This window comes from Pezoporus wallicus, unplaced genomic scaffold, assembly GCF_028554395.1.
Source record: "Pezoporus wallicus isolate ANWC-B61680 ecotype Strahan unplaced genomic scaffold, APGP_CSIRO_Pwel_v1 contig_12129, whole genome shotgun sequence".
Taxonomy (NCBI): Eukaryota; Metazoa; Chordata; class Aves; order Psittaciformes; family Psittacidae; genus Pezoporus; species Pezoporus wallicus.
The window spans coordinates 789,678-805,189 of NW_026642642.1; the positions used below are offsets into that span (position 1 = coordinate 789,678).

Sequence of the window (15,512 nt, forward strand, 5' to 3'; positions counted from 1 at the left end):
TCTACGAAGAAAAGCAAATAATCGATTTATTAGGAAGTGATTCCAGCATGGATGTGGTGCTCACCAGATGGGTGCAGGGCTAGGGCTGACCACGGGGTGGTGCATCGCGACAGCCGGTCGCTCTCGGCTGCCCAAAGCTTTTTCTTCCGGATGAGTTAACGCACATGAACCCCGTCAAACAGCAATGACCAGATCCTCCTAAATTTGTCCCAGAGGCCTGGCAATTAGTAACAGTGACTTGGATTATAGCGGGGTAACAGAGCGGAAAGCTGTCTCCTGTCTTCACAACGCTGGTTTGGGAAATGTCTTGAAAGATGGGCAGTATTTTTGTTCCAGATTAACTACTGAAACTGACATTTTTATGTGCCGTGCATATTCAGTGTAAAATTGGTGCTTTTCAAATATCAGAACTATTTCCACAGCCTTGAATATTTTGCATGGTTGGTTATCCTGAGTGCTGTGGACACTGCTTTGTCTAGTAATTTGAATTAGCCAGCAGAAAAGTTAACTAGAAAAACTATTTGCAAGGGGATTATATGGGTTATTTCTCTTTCCTTTACAGTTTCCACACACTTACAAGGAAAAAAAAAATTGAAAAACTAAATTAAAATTAATGGACATGTTTTCAGAGGAAAACCAAATTATAAATTGCTCTCGCCATCCAACAGGATTTGAAGCACCCTGACAGTAACTGTTAGGCATTAATTGATGAACCTATGGTAAATCATCATTCATTAAAAGAGGGGATTTTGGTGGGGTTTTGAGTTGTTTGGTTGTTGTTTTTTTTTTTTTTCCCAGATCACAGGTTGTTTTCTTCCTCCTTTCTTTTCAAATTGTTGCATCAGTTTTAATCTGCAGTACTCTGAATGCTGTAACTTAATAACTGGGATGATGTCAAAAACCTTAAAATCATTTATGCACAGCACACACATGTACTTGGAAACCAACAGTGAAAATCAAGAACAAGGCTTCACTTCTACCCGTTTCCCATCACAAATTATTTTCATTACAAAAAAGTCACAAGACACACAGACTAATTGCAGGTCAGCAGAATTCAGTGTTACTCAGTGTAATTTAGCAACCGATTTAAGCAAGTCTTGGAAAGTGTGTTGAACCCTCAGGCACACCTTCTTTGAGCCACTGAGTGCCCAGAAGCACTAACCATCCAACCCAGGGCCATTTGCTAATCTGAAGTATAGGCATGTACATACAAATTGAAGTTACTGAAATTAATTTAATAACAGGTTAAATTAATGAAGTCTTGTAAGTGTAATTTTTTTTCCCCTTTGTTTCCTGAGCTCTGGACCACAAACTAGGTATAATCCAGGTTGGTAAAGGAGCAAAATATGGCTTTTAGCAGATGGATCCAGCAGAACTGTCTAACTGAAGCTGTAAAGGCAAGTTTCACTGTTCAGCCACTCTGTCTCTCTGGGGAAGACACTTTCCACATCCTTCAATGTACTCGCACTCTTTCTTTATAGATGGGGTTACTAATGTACTGCTCTGTGTGTGTTGCTCATAAACTGGGGAGGAGGAGAGCATGCAGCAGGACTGCTCCATAGGGGCTTGGCTGCCCAGCGAACAGCCCAGACTCTGCAGGAGCATCAACTACATCCCAGGTTCCCAGGTTCAGACCCCCAGCTCTAAGTATAGCATAAGGAGCGGTTCCTCTTTATGTCAGATCAACCTTTTAGATGGCCCTTTGGCCCAGAACCTTTAATCCCCACTAGCATATACCTCTATCTCCTTTGGTGCATGTCTTGCCATCCTCCTCCCGCGTATAGCCTTCGTGACACTCGCACCTGTAGCTGCCTATGGTGTTGACACAGATCTGAGAGCACAGGGTCCCGTTGCTTGTGGCACATTCATCTATATCTGGAGAGGAGGAAGAATCATAGAATCACAGGCTCATAGGACAGAATGTTTTGGGTTAGAGGGGACCTTAAACATCATCTAGTTCCAATGCCCTGCCATGGGCTGGGATGCCTTCCACTAGAGCAGGTTGCTCCAAGCCCTGTCCAACCCGGCCTTGAGCACTGCCAGGGATGGGGCAGCCACAAGAGTTCAAAATGCTCCAAAACCAGAGGTTTCACACCTCAAATACAACAAAAGACTTCCTCCAAAGGTATCAGGAGATTTCATGGTTTAAATATATGAGTAATTGCAGCACTGCTGGTGCATTGGGCTTGAGCTCTATGCAAACTGCACATTTATTATTAACGCACCTGACATTTCATCAGTGAACATCTCTTGACCACTTCTTTGCATTGAAAAGCTCACAAGCAAAGCTTGGTCCTGCAGATCTTGGTTCGCTGGCACAACAAAGGCAGGTCAGACTAGCCACACAATGACCACATGTGAACGGTCAGTTCTGAATTACATAGTGGCTACCTGAATCAAACCACAAGGATTTATTTTCATAATTAGGCACAGTTATAGTGCTTTGAGGGATACTGTTAGCATCATGTCCCTTGTCTAAGGCTAAAAACCCAAACCTGCAGGAGGAATTAATAAAGGGAATTACATCAGCCCAACATTCCAAAGTGTTTGGTTGCATATGTCTCATTTTAGGTATTACCTACTAATAATTTCAGGGGGATTTAGATCTCTTAGGTCTAGAACCAATCCTTAACATAATTAAAACATAGTAATGAAATAAGAAAGATTTCTGATCTAAACTGACTCCTAAAAGACCTGAGGGAGCAGACTGCATTAGTAAGTAGAGATGAGCTAAACACGCACTTCTACCTACCCAGGCAATAAGGCTTTTCTCTGTTCCTGTGCCTCTCCCGATCATAGCGATACCCAGGATAGCAAGTGCATAAGACTCGCCCAAAGTTATCTGTGCACTGCTGTTCACAGGGAGCTTCGGCACAGACATCATAGTCTGGAGAGAGAAAAACGTGGTTAGGAAAAATACTGGTGGCAGTAGCTAGATGATACTTAGTAAAATTGTAATTGCTAATCACAGCTTTACAGCAGTTGGACAGTTTCTGAAAGTTGGATTTTAAGCAAGGGTCACTTTCCCAGTTTGTAGAATTTAAGAATTCTTTTCACAGAAATATCAAATTACCTAAAAATTGTTTTACTGTTTTATCGCACTATTTTTTAGGTGCTGATAGCAACATTTTGTACGCCGAATACTGTGGGACACTGTGAAGCTAACTGCCAAATCCAGGCATAAAGCATGTTATAAAGAAAACTTAATTAAAATTGCACTCTAATTAGTCAAAGCCAGATATAACCCTTCTAGCAAAGAACACATTGTTACAAAACCATCATCACTCTTCATAATAGCAACGCACAGATTAGGGTATGGTAAAGTCACTGGCAAGGCTTGTCAGTGAAATCCTAAAAAACTCAAGTCCCCATTTCAAACTCGAAGGAGGGAGAATCTGTTTCTGATTTCAGTGCTATGCAGCAGCAGATGTGAAGTAGAACGAAGACACCAGAGCAAACCAGGGTCTGATCTGCATCCCTGCCCTGCCAAGGGCTGGATCTGTCCGCTGGTGTCAGGCTGGTGGTGCGGTTGAGGAGAGATGGCTCTGGGTCCCTGGCTGTGGGTCCAAGGGGTTTGCAGTGCCAGGAGAAGAGAGGAGCAGGAGCAGCATCTAGTGTCAAAACCAGCTCAAGCAAACCCTGATGGAAGTCAGGTTTTATGCCAAAGCAAGTGGCAGTTTCTGAGATGATTTCAGAGGAACATCATCCTGTACACAGCATCCAGGTGGCTGTCACTGTGCGCCTTCAGTGACTGGATACTAGGGAGTCATAGCAGAAATATGCTGTCCATGTTCCAGACCAAATACATCTAAACCAAAGTGTTTCAACTGAGTCCCCAGCAACGCACTGTTTCCATATTTACAGTATAAAATGATTAAAACCCAAACTCATTAGTGACTCACAGTAATGACTAGCAGACGTCCCTGGGTATGATGATTTTTCCAAACAATTAAAATGAACTGGTAGACAGTAAAGCAAGTGAAACCACATTTGCATGTTGCACAAATTATTTGCATATTTCACAAATTATATGAAGCACACACGTGGCACTGAGGGTAAAAGTGACAATGTGCCAAGGTACAGAAGAGCACCAACGCTTAACAAGCTGCTGTACGTCACACCAGAGCCCTTTAGACCAAAAAGTACTATTGTAATGGTGCCAAACATTTCCTCCCTTGTGCTTGTCACCTTTTGAATAGCAGGCATCCTTTCTTTCCTTCTTATTTCACAACTGTGTTAACACTTGAAGCCTGCCTGTAGTGCTGTGATGGTGAATGGCAGTGCCAGGACACCCAGCAGGAACTAGGGTCATGCAGTGCACAGCCTTGCTCAAGTGTGGAAGGAAAACACAGCCCTTGCCTTCAAACATGGTCAGCCTTGGCTAGTTTGGGCTTTTTAGGTGATGCTAGGGTTGTAAACTCCCATTACATTTGGCACTACTAAATAATCCTGAATATAAAGTGGGTATTAGTGGTGTTTTTCCTGGGCGCGGTTGCAATTTTAATTTTCCACTGAAATAAAATCAGATGGAGAACAGGCTAGTGTGCCGAGCACCGAGGTAAACATGCCTGCTCCTTAACCAGCGTGCCCGTGCAGATGCTGGATTTGGCTTGTGCCATGTTCTGCCTATTCAGAGTGGATGCAAAATGAGCTCTGTCCTCCCTGTGCTTCCATGAATAGCTGTGCCCTAATAAATTATAAACAACAGTGCTGGAAGGGACAATCTCCCACTGCAAGCAGGATTAACTATGTGTAAACCTTTCCTAATAGACATTTGTCTAGCCTGTACCTAGAAACCCCTGAGGGCTGGAGATGCCCCTCCATGCAGTCTATTACCAAGATTGAATGTCCCTGCAGATAGAAAGCCTTTTACTCATATCTAATCCAAATTCCCCTTGCAGCCATTTAAGCCCATTATTTTTGTCCTCTTCTTCTTGACCCTGAAGTACGGTTTACTTTCCCCTTGCAGCAAGTTTCCACATACCTAAAAACTGTTATCATGTTTCCCCTCACCCTCATTTCTTCTAGACTAAACAGTGCCAATGCTTTTGAATTGCTTCTCTTCTGCTATATTTCATCTAACTAGACATTAAATGGCTTTCACTTCCACCTTAATTTACTTTCATACAAAGATAGGGAAGGGTCCAAGAAGTGGAAATCTCCCTGCTTGTGGTTGCCGAGGAGTCAACCCAAATCAGACAATGGTTATGGGCAGGTCCCACATCACAGAGCTGTGTGTCCCCAGGGCTTTGGTCCCAGGTGAACAACTCCCTCAGGAATAGTCCTCACAAGTGGGATGAAATTTGGCAAAAGCTGCTTCGCTATTTCTGTATGCTATGCAGAACTGAGGATGCACATGCCCTTCCATGGTCAAGCCCCTTGTCTGCCAGCCCAAGCTGAGAAATGTGGTTTGTGGATGAATCAAAGCCGCACGGTGAGCATCAGGCTGTTCCAGACTTCAGGAAAATACAAAAAAACTGGAGCAGAACAACAAATGTCTCTGTATATTTCAGTGAACTCAGGAATGACAGCGCAGCATCTGAAGTTGTACCAAGGAAATTTCTGAAATAGCATTAGTGAGGGAAGAATAGATCTGATTAGTGTTTGCCTGCCATAAACTGTAACTAATCCACAGCCAAGAAACTCAAGTAACAAACCAGTGGCAGGGATGGTGTTCTCCAAAAGAAGCTGTTTCAGACTACATCTGTCCCTGCTTTACCCTCAGTGGCACCAGAAGACAGGACTTGGTTGGAGCTATGAGTCTCTAGAGCAAAGAAGAAGATCATTCAGGAGAAAAGGATGAGGAGTTACTTTTTGACCTGCTTCACTAGTCAGGTGGAGAAGGAAGAGATGCTATAAGGGCAATCAGCCACACAAAACAAACTCCCCTTCAGGTTTCCTGAAGAGCATTGTCCTCTGCTTCTGCAGCTGAAGCCCAGAGTGAGAAGGTGAGTCCAAAGCAAATGAAACGCAGAACCTGGGGCATGGGCTCATACTGGACTGCACTGATTTCTGTTGCTTTTCAAGAGCAGACAAGAAATAACAGGTCAGAAACTGAAGATGGTCATGGGCAGACACAATCCTTTGGGAGTCTGTTTAAATAACAGCTGTCCAAGAAGGATATCACTGTCTTCCTGAAGCAGCTGAAAGAGGGTGGACAAGGGAGGGTCTATCCGTATCCCAAACCTCCTCTTTGCAGCCACTGCTATATCACAGAGAAGACAGGGCTGGAGCTACTTCTCACATCTTTGACTTGCCAGTACTGGATTGAAAGGTGCAGATGTGCTCTAATAAGCTCACATCTGTAATATATTTATGTGGCTGTGTCGAGATATGCATTTCATACAGCTACTCTTCAAGAATATGCCAAAACAATGTGTGAAGAGCCAAGTAATGTCTTGTAACGGACTAAGTGAAATGAATGCTTCACTGAATCGTGTTTCTCATCCCTATACCGAGATCGTCTCAGATGTTATAGTAATTGCTGTGGCCTCTGAACTTCAAGGCAAAATATAGATTGAGCTGAAAAAGGGTGAAAGGAGGTATGAGAGGAAAGAAGCCAGAAGAGAAATTCAATTAGTGGCAGAAAACTCAGGTTACTGAGATGCAATTCACAGACAGGATTAAGCAAATTCAGTGGGTACATAATAAAATCTGCTTTCATAATCACCTCAAGTCTCAAGAGATGAAAATTAGGAGCCTAAAATAATATATTGCCATGGCTCTCATTTTATTTTTGTTCCTATCATTTCTCCTGCTGTACCCATTGTATTTAGTGAATAGCCAGCGTATAAAATGGTTACAATCCATAGGAAAAATGGAGGGCAGAGTGTAGAGTCCTGGCTTCTTTCCACCCTGAAAGGAGGGCTTCTGTCTCCTATGCACACAACTGCCTTGCACAACAAAGTACAACTGCCTCCTCCAAGTGTCTGTCTCACTCTGGAGCTGCCGTCTCATGCCACACACACTGAAGTGAAACTCACTGCAAAACCACATCTTGGAGCATCAATTTCGCCCAAACCCTTCTCAGCTCCCCAGGGCTTGGGTGGGTACTGTGAGCTCCTTCTTTGCAAGGAAACAGCAGATCCATAATTCCTGTTATGAGAAAATGTGTTTATTTTTGTCTTTTTTTTGTTTTTTTTTTGTCTTTTTTTTTTTATTTTTGTTCTCCCAACCAGTGTTCTAGTGTTTCCAGCCAGCAGCAAAGAAGATGCAAATTATAAAAAACAAAAGCAGCAGGATCAGCGTTTGGGTTATAATCCCCGTTGGCTGGAGACTGTAAGTCAACTGACTCTCTCCGGTATGTTAATTTGTCCCTTTTCCTTTCAAAACATCACCATCCCAAACTGGCAAAACTCTCAGGTCAACTCAAGGTTTTCCATGTGTCATCAAATAGAAGGATGTATTACCATAAACCAACCTTTTAACCTGGTTTTTGGAGAAAACATGGTTTATTGGCTTGTTATCTCTGGCCATTTGCTTCTGCGTGACAGCTCCTATTTCTATGGCTTCAGAGCCAATTTCATGCAAATCAAGCAAAGCAATCAGAATGATTGAAGAAGTCCCATTGCCACTGCTCACGTGAAACGGTTGGCTGGGTGGACCTGACGAGGTTAAGGCAGGCAGAGCTCAGCCTTTTCCTGCACGAGATCTCATTGCAACAGCCTCTGCGCCCATGACCAGGAGAAGTGATGGAAAAGTAATGCTGCTTGATGATGCTGTCCCCTCACTGACATCTTTGGGAAATGGATAACTAACAGCAGGACTAACTTAGTCACCCATTTCCTGTTCAATTACAAGCCAAATCAGCTGTTGTAGATTCAAGGATTACATGGAGAGAGCCATCAGACAGGAAACGTGTGCTCCTGGGTGCACAGAGCACTCCTGCATGCCTAACCAAGAGCAGAATGCAGCCCTTTGTTTGCAGCAGTTTGTGGGACAAGATCTGTGTAGCCATGTGTACTTAGGGGAGGATCAATGCTAAGGAAAACTTCTGGAAGATACTGATCTTTTTATTTTCCCATCAATTTCTTGGAAACAGCTCCCCCACTGACACAAGATACGTTTGAGCCTGTGGTTATATTAGGATGCTCTTCCAAACTGGCAGTGCTGAGAAGAGGGCAAAGGGGAAAGACAAATGCAGAGGGACAGGACAGATAAGAACAGTGAAATCACATACCTTCAGGGATGCACTGTCCAAGAACAAACTTATAACCCTTACAGCATTTTTTCCTGAAAAACAATAAAATAAATAAATGAATAAATAAATACATTGTCTAAAGGTTGATGCTGCCTTTAGAAACAGTCATGACTATATCATGTATGTGATGAATGAAATAAGATGAGGATCCTGAGCTTCACAGTTGGAGATAACTCAGCATTAAGGAATGCAACATGGAAACACACCATTCAGTCCATGAGGCATTTTAAATGATGGCATGACTAGCCAACTCAGGAGCCTGGGGCTGGGTAGCCAATGCGGACACACTCAGCATCCCAAGTATTTTCTGAAAACCCAGCTCCCTTGTGTTGAAAGGATGCAGGACTCTTCAGTGCTGTCCATACACACAGCTCGGGTCATAATTTTCATGATATGGTGAAGGGTGTTTTCAAACATCCATCATTACAATGTAAACTTGCAGAAAAGGTAAGTTTCAGCAAGGAGTGCACTCAAGATAAATGTTATCAGTAATTTCTCATTGTTTGATTAACCTGGAAGGTGGTAAGTGAAATATATCGGGTATTTCAACTGGAGCAAGGGAAAGTATCTTATACAGGCAGGCAGACACAACTGCAGTGAAGAGTCAATAGGCCAAGTACTCTCTATGTGCCTGTGATATGAACAAAGTGCTGAGAAATTAATGTTTCTTACACACTGGCCTCTAATGACATTCAGGTATTCAGCTGCACCTGCCTTCTAGACAGCAAATCACATCAAGTCACCAGGACTCCCAGTAGTGCTAAGAAGCCTTTACCAATGCCTGTGTTCCTTATCACTCTGAGAGCTACTCACTGCAGGGATCTGATGACTTTAAAAGGGTCCCACGATAGTGACTACCAGGCACCAGGACTGCTGCAAGAGAAGGAAACTGCTGTTCGGTGCACTATTTTATCAAGTTTATGTGAGTCTGAGGGGAAAATAACCCTGTAATTTACAAATTCACAGTTTTTCATGCCCCATTGATATGCTCAAATATCTGCAAAACTGGGAAACCATCCATTTGGTCTTATCCTTTAATTCAATAACTGATGCAGAAGAGTGCTAAAGGCATGGCAGTCATGACACAACACTCCCCTGGACAACACGAAGCCATCACAAATCATCATTAAGTTGAATTTAAATCAACTATCAGTTGCAAATGACCACTTTAAACAAACAATGCATCACTCCAAACTGTGTAAAAACAAACTTTGGCTCCGTATTTTACCCTTTTCCAAAGATTAGCCAGAATATAAATTATACTTAATGAAGGTTGAACATCTGAAGAGGAAGCTTTGCTTTGTTATGCAAACAACTGGTCCCTCATTAGACTTTTCTCCAAACACTGCTGTGAAGTTTTATCTGCAAGACTAACAAATGAAGGAGGAATGAGTTCAAAGGTGCATCGGGGAGGTTGTTCATATGCTGCAAGCCATGCCGATGGCTTTCCAAGTGCACATCCATCTCCTCCTGTCTGAGGAAGAAAGAAGGTTGATAAAGCTTTGCTTGTAGCTGCTCTTCAGAGGAAGATACAGCCTGGATTGAGAGAGAGCAGAGATGGGAAAGGAGAGGAGGGCATCCCAGCCATGAGATGCTGACCTATAGGGTTATGCCAGCCAAAACTAACCAAAAAGAGGAAGCAGTAGCTTTCATCCCTGAGAATTCCTGCTTAATTTTCAGGCTTAGGACCCTTAGGACTCCCACTCTTGGACTGGCTTGTGGCAGCAGATGCCAACCTCAGCTGGCACAGCCTGTGCCTGGGTAAAGACTTGCCTGCTGGGAACCTTGTAGGAGCTGCTTCTCTCCTCTCAACTCGGCCAGCAATGGCTTTTGGCTGAACTTGTTGGCTTTCCTGTGGATACGCTGTGGTTTTATCTTCCTTCCTGGATTCTCCTGATAGCCAAACCACTTGTCCTGATCAAACCCCTCTTCCACAGCCGCACAATAGGAACCCACCACACACTGAGGTACAGCCATTAAATACTGCCCTGGCACCCTGAAGCAAGCACAGCCTTGTGTAGCATCACAAGGGGTTGGTCCAATTAAAGATAGAGGAAAATCGTACCGCCCTTGCACATATCCAAAGCCCATGCTTGGAATCCATCTCTTGAGTTCCACAGGGAGATATTTTTGACACATCACTTCCTTGTTTTCAGTCTTCCTTTCAATTTTTGATGAATTTTCCCAGAGTTTACTGGAAAGGAGATTTGGAAATATTTTCCTTAAACACCCAAAGATTTTTCCACATCATGAATGCTTTAAATCACACCTAAAGATGCGGTTTAGAGGATCTGCTTTCAGTATCACACACCAGAAACCGATTTTCATGATGATTGTTTCCCAGTTCCACATTACAGATCTCTGTATTAGTGCAGCCTTTGCTCAACAACAAGCTTCAGCCATGAACACGATTTTGCCACAGAAACTGCTACTTTAGGGTTAATCCAGAGGAAATACAATACGACAATACATGTTTCTCTGAACATTACAGTGCAACCCTGGGATCCATGCGTGCTCTAGCTTTTCACGTTTTTAAGTCTGTCAAAATGATGGATACATGAGTTGATCATTAGCAAAGGCATTTTAATAGCAATATTCCTTTCCAGACATCCAGCTCCAGATTGACAAGTCTAATCAACATTGCGCAGCAGCGATCTTGTTATACATAGTGAGAGGTAAGAGGGGGTCCCCACTGGTAATTTTAGCTACTGAATAACTTTCAGCGAGGCAGTTAGCTACGCAGCTGTACATGTGAGCGTGCATTGAACACCAACTAATGCACAGCTGTGTGCATTAATCTATGTGGAAACTGAGCCGACATATTAACTTTAAATCTGGTTTCCAAAAGGAGAATCTTCTTGCAGACTTTTAATAGGGTGCATTAGCTATTAAAAGTAGAGAAACTTCTGATTCTCATGCAGTCTTCACTCAAGAACATGCACAAGCCCAAATTCCCAGAGGGTTTTGAGCAGCATGATTTTGATCACTGCAATGTCTAGCTTTTGTGTTACCTGTAGAAAAAGCCACAGTGATAGGGACTCTCTCAAAGCAAAGTCACCCCTTTTATCTGACAGGACCTGATTGAAAAGCAGGGAGGTGCTGAGCTACTCCCCTCTGCTCTGGATGTTGAGGTGCTCCTGGATCACTGAATGTCAGAAGATGGAATTTAGGGTCAAACCTTTGATACTAGTAAACAGCAGGCAAGTAGCTGTGGCAGGCTTTTGTGGCCCATCACCTTGCAGACTGAAGGGAGCACCCCCATGTCCCATTGCCAGCAGGACCCCCTGTGCCCGTCACATAGCAGTGAACCAGCACAGCACTCCCTGCCCCATCTTGCAAAGCAAGGCTGCTTGATAGCATCGCCCCAGACAGGCAGGAGGAAAGGTAAGATGCAAGGAATGTGGCTTAATTAAGCCACCTCTTTATTAAGTTTGCTTATCTGGCAGCTATCAGCAGTAACTCATCCCGTGTGGACCATGTTTTTTTTTCCCATAATTGTTTCCACCTGGTGTAGAGCTGCCATCACCCCTAGCCCTCCTGCTCTGCACAAGGACACTGTGGAGAGACTGGGGCATGCTGAACCTGTACAACACTGCTGTGCCAGAGGGAAGGGAGTGATCCAGGGTCCTACAGCAGCTGAAATGCTTTGGAAATGCAAGCAACAACAGGATAAACATTTAAGGTGATAATTAACCTGTGAATGTCTGCAGGAACACGACAGCACCTTGGGCTGTGGCAACAATTGGCTCGGAGCTGCCTGATGTGTATTGGGGTTTTGGTTAACTTGAGCAAACCTGGGACACTTAAAACCTTACCATGACGATTATTTTGAAGAAGACACGATGACCATTTGCTGTTTGAAAAAAAAAGGAAGGGAAAGGGAAAATGCAAAGTGAAACGCGAAAAAAGAAAAGTTTTATACTGGTTTGAGGTGAACGTAACACGTTAAGGAAACTCTTGCTAAGGATATTAAAAGTGGAAACAAGAGTCCACTCTATGAAATATTTGCCTCCTAGGAGCAAAGCAGACACAGAAATCTCTGCACTGAGTCAGAAAGTGAGTTCTTAGGATAAAATATGGGCCTTTTTTATAGGTCAGCTGATGCCTGATCTTCATTCATTGCAAAATGCAGCAACTCCACAGGTGGTTGGGCAGGTCAAATCCTTCCTCTCCAACAATGTTATTTCTAACCCATGAATGTCAGAAGAGTTGCACTTCGGGGGGCATAAGAGCTGCTTAACATTTTACGTGGGTTTAGATACAACAACACTGTTATCCCAGGTCAGTGCTGGTAGAAAATAATAATACAGTTGAGTGCATATATGTAACAATAATAATAATAATAATAATAATAATAATAATAATAATAATAATAATAATAATAATTAATAATACCTCTCCTATGGAGAAAAGACAGAAGAAAAAATTAATCAGATTTCTTCAATGTCATAACCTGAACTCAGATGACTTGTGCTGTATCTTGAAGACCTGAGTCAGCAAAGGGCATGGCATGGCTGTGTTTAACTGCACAAAGGGGTCTTTGTTAGACTGGCTCCTTATTGTGCCTGCCCAGTATTTCTATTTGATCACCCTGACTTTGAGAAATACACAGTACAGCAAAAATGCAAATGCAAAATACAGCAATTAACTTCCAAAAATAATTGGAGAGCAATGAAAGCAGGCCAACAAGGTACATTAGAAAAAAAACAAAACAAAACTAAAAAACCCACCCCCAACTGTTGTTTTTCTCATATTCTATATAAAATCTAAATGAGGGACAGGTCTGTCTGCCAAAGCATGCACAGACAAAGCCCATCTGCAGCGCAATGTGTTAAGGAAGCAGCTCAGTAGCTGTGAACAGTTTCACGGTAATTCACATGGAGAGAAGATTTATGGCAACATGGTGTAAAACTGAAGCAATGCTTTTTTTGTTTGCCTTTCCGTGGGATACATACCGAAATCTTGAGTAAGAGAGGATGGCCTCCCTGCAGACACTTGCTCAGCATACACTTTGCCATGATTTCCGCTATTTTCACAGTTTTGTAAAGAGGTAATTTATGTTCACACTGGGTGTAATGCAAGGTCCAAGGCCAGACCAAGCCCTTCCAGTCACTGTCCCTGCTGAGAGTGTGTAGCACAGGTATGGTGATGCCTTGCAATGCTGCAGCACCTATGACCACTGTATGTATATATATGCTTCTTAACTTCTCTTAACTGACCGAATAAAGCAAGATTTGCCTGAACAACCACAGAGACAGCCCTTCAGCAAAGCTGGAACTCAGACCACTGACAGCAAATCACTGCAACCTATTGCTTGATTTTTCTGCAAGTCAGATTTCAGTGATTAATGTGTTGCCTGAGTTGAAGCCATGTTTCTTGTCAGCTACTTAAGTCAAATAAATTTACCCGCATATAATGGTTTTCTTTTTCTTAGAAAAAAGAAAAACAAAAAAGCCTGCTATCAGCTGTTTTCCTCAGCTCTGGCTATTAAGACAGATACCAGAAATGAAAACCCATTCCAGTTATTGCTAAGGGGAAGGTTTTGATAAGATTCACAGTTCCTGGGCTCCTCTTCTGTGAACACAATCCAGGGCCCACATCCTCCCCTGGCAAAAGCTGCATACCTCTGCTGACTTTGGGGAACTGTGCCAGCATTTACCCAGGGAGGCTCTGGCTGATGCTCTTGAAAGCTCACAGACACGCTTCTTGGCTGCTCCCTACTGTAATGTATTGTTAATGGACTCCTCCTCTCCTTGAAGTGCTGTTTCATGTCATCTTTTTATGGTCAAATGGAGTTTTATGGTGCTGGAGTATAAACTATGGTTCCTTCTTCTCAGAAGGGACCTTCCAAACCAATACAATGGCTTGCACTCCTGCAGAGAATGGTATTTCTGAATGCGTGAAGCTCGTTCCTGTATAAAAGAGCAATAAAATACTTCAAGGGGTGCAATACCCTGCATGGGTATTGGTGGGGCTTGAGGTTATGACAGGTGCTGAGCTGCATGAAACTGCAGTGAGGGTTTTTCAGTCATAGGACTTCCAATCCCATCCCTGGCAGTCTTCAAGGCCGGGTTGGACAGGGCTTGGATCAACCTGCTCTAGTGTGAGGTGTCCCTGCGCGTGGCAGGGGGCTGGAACTGGGTGAACTGTAACGTCTCTTCCTACCCAAACCATTCTAGGATCCTGTGAACACACAAAAAGGCAAAACTTCACAGATCTGGGGAATCCAGCCACCGAAAACATCTATCCTTTTTGTGTCAGTTCCTGAGCCTGTGTTCTCTACAGGCACAGCACAGGACATCCTGCCATGATGGGGTTTGTGGTTTCGTTTAAGTAAATGAGATGTGATAAGTTGTCCAGTGGAGGTGTTCTGACAAAATCTAAACCAGACAAAACCTGGCAGACCACTTCCCCAACACATTTCCCTCTGCCAGCAGATCAGCAGTCCCAGGAGACCATCAGTTTGGGAATATTTTAGTTCTTTTGGGATGCAGAGGATGGGTTGGTACCCTGCAGACAGCACCACAAGAAGAAAAGAGTTCATGAGCTTCTGCTTATTACAGGAAGAAATGGCAACTAAATGTTTGTCTTTTGGGTCTCATCTGGGCTGAATAGAGACTTCTAGAAGGGTTTTTTTTTGTGATCCTTCTGAGTGGAATGCAAGAAAAAGGTCGTGTTGGGATTTCCACAGGAACCATACAGTCTCTGGCTGCACATTTTGGGGAAGCCATAAGACTGTTCCAGGGCCAGCACTAACACTGGCCCTTGTCAGTCCCTAGTGTAACCAGAGCCTTGGTGCTGCAAGCACAATGGGTAACAACAGACGAATCAACATTTCTTTCTGTAGCACAGACCAGCTGATGATGGTGTTGGTAGCCGTCAGTGCTCATATGTCACTTATCAATGTCCAAAAATTACCAGGTAAAAATGTGCCTGTGAATATCCTCTGAGCAAAGAAGGAGCTCTCAGAAGGAAAGTATCACACAGCTTCAAAAAGGTAATTACTGCTGCTGCCACTGGAAAAGGCATTTGTTGGATATTTTACATGCACGTGAACGGTGTCATCCAAATCACGTATGTGATTCCTTCAATGTTGGACTGTACTTTCGTCCCCTTTTTCTTGGATCTTTATTTCATTGCTTCCCTTCTGCCCCCCACCCCCTCAATGCGAAGGAATGCTCATGTAGTTTATCACTGGACAACATGTCAAAAATAGCAGAATGATTAAATAAGACTTTTGACTGTTCTCATCTGCTTAGACTCAGCTTTATACACACACTGTCAGCTTTGTCTTGCTCTCTTTTCTTACAAA

General features: G+C 43.2%; 1 protein-coding gene across 2 annotated transcripts in view; it reads right to left on the minus strand.

Annotated features, from left to right (window-relative positions):
• The window catches only part of CCBE1 (collagen and calcium binding EGF domains 1), a 96,864-nt gene that overhangs the window by 13,699 nt on the left and 67,653 nt on the right, over window positions 1–15,512 (minus strand). For both annotated transcript variants that reach the window (XM_057431180.1, XM_057431181.1), the window contains exons 3-5: window positions 8,180–8,232; window positions 2,753–2,887; window positions 1,738–1,875 (exon numbers count right to left, since the gene is read on the minus strand). In XM_057431180.1, coding sequence (XP_057287163.1) covers window positions 1,738–1,875; window positions 2,753–2,887; window positions 8,180–8,232 — 326 coding nt within the window. The remainder of the gene's footprint in view (window positions 1–1,737; window positions 1,876–2,752; window positions 2,888–8,179; window positions 8,233–15,512) is intronic.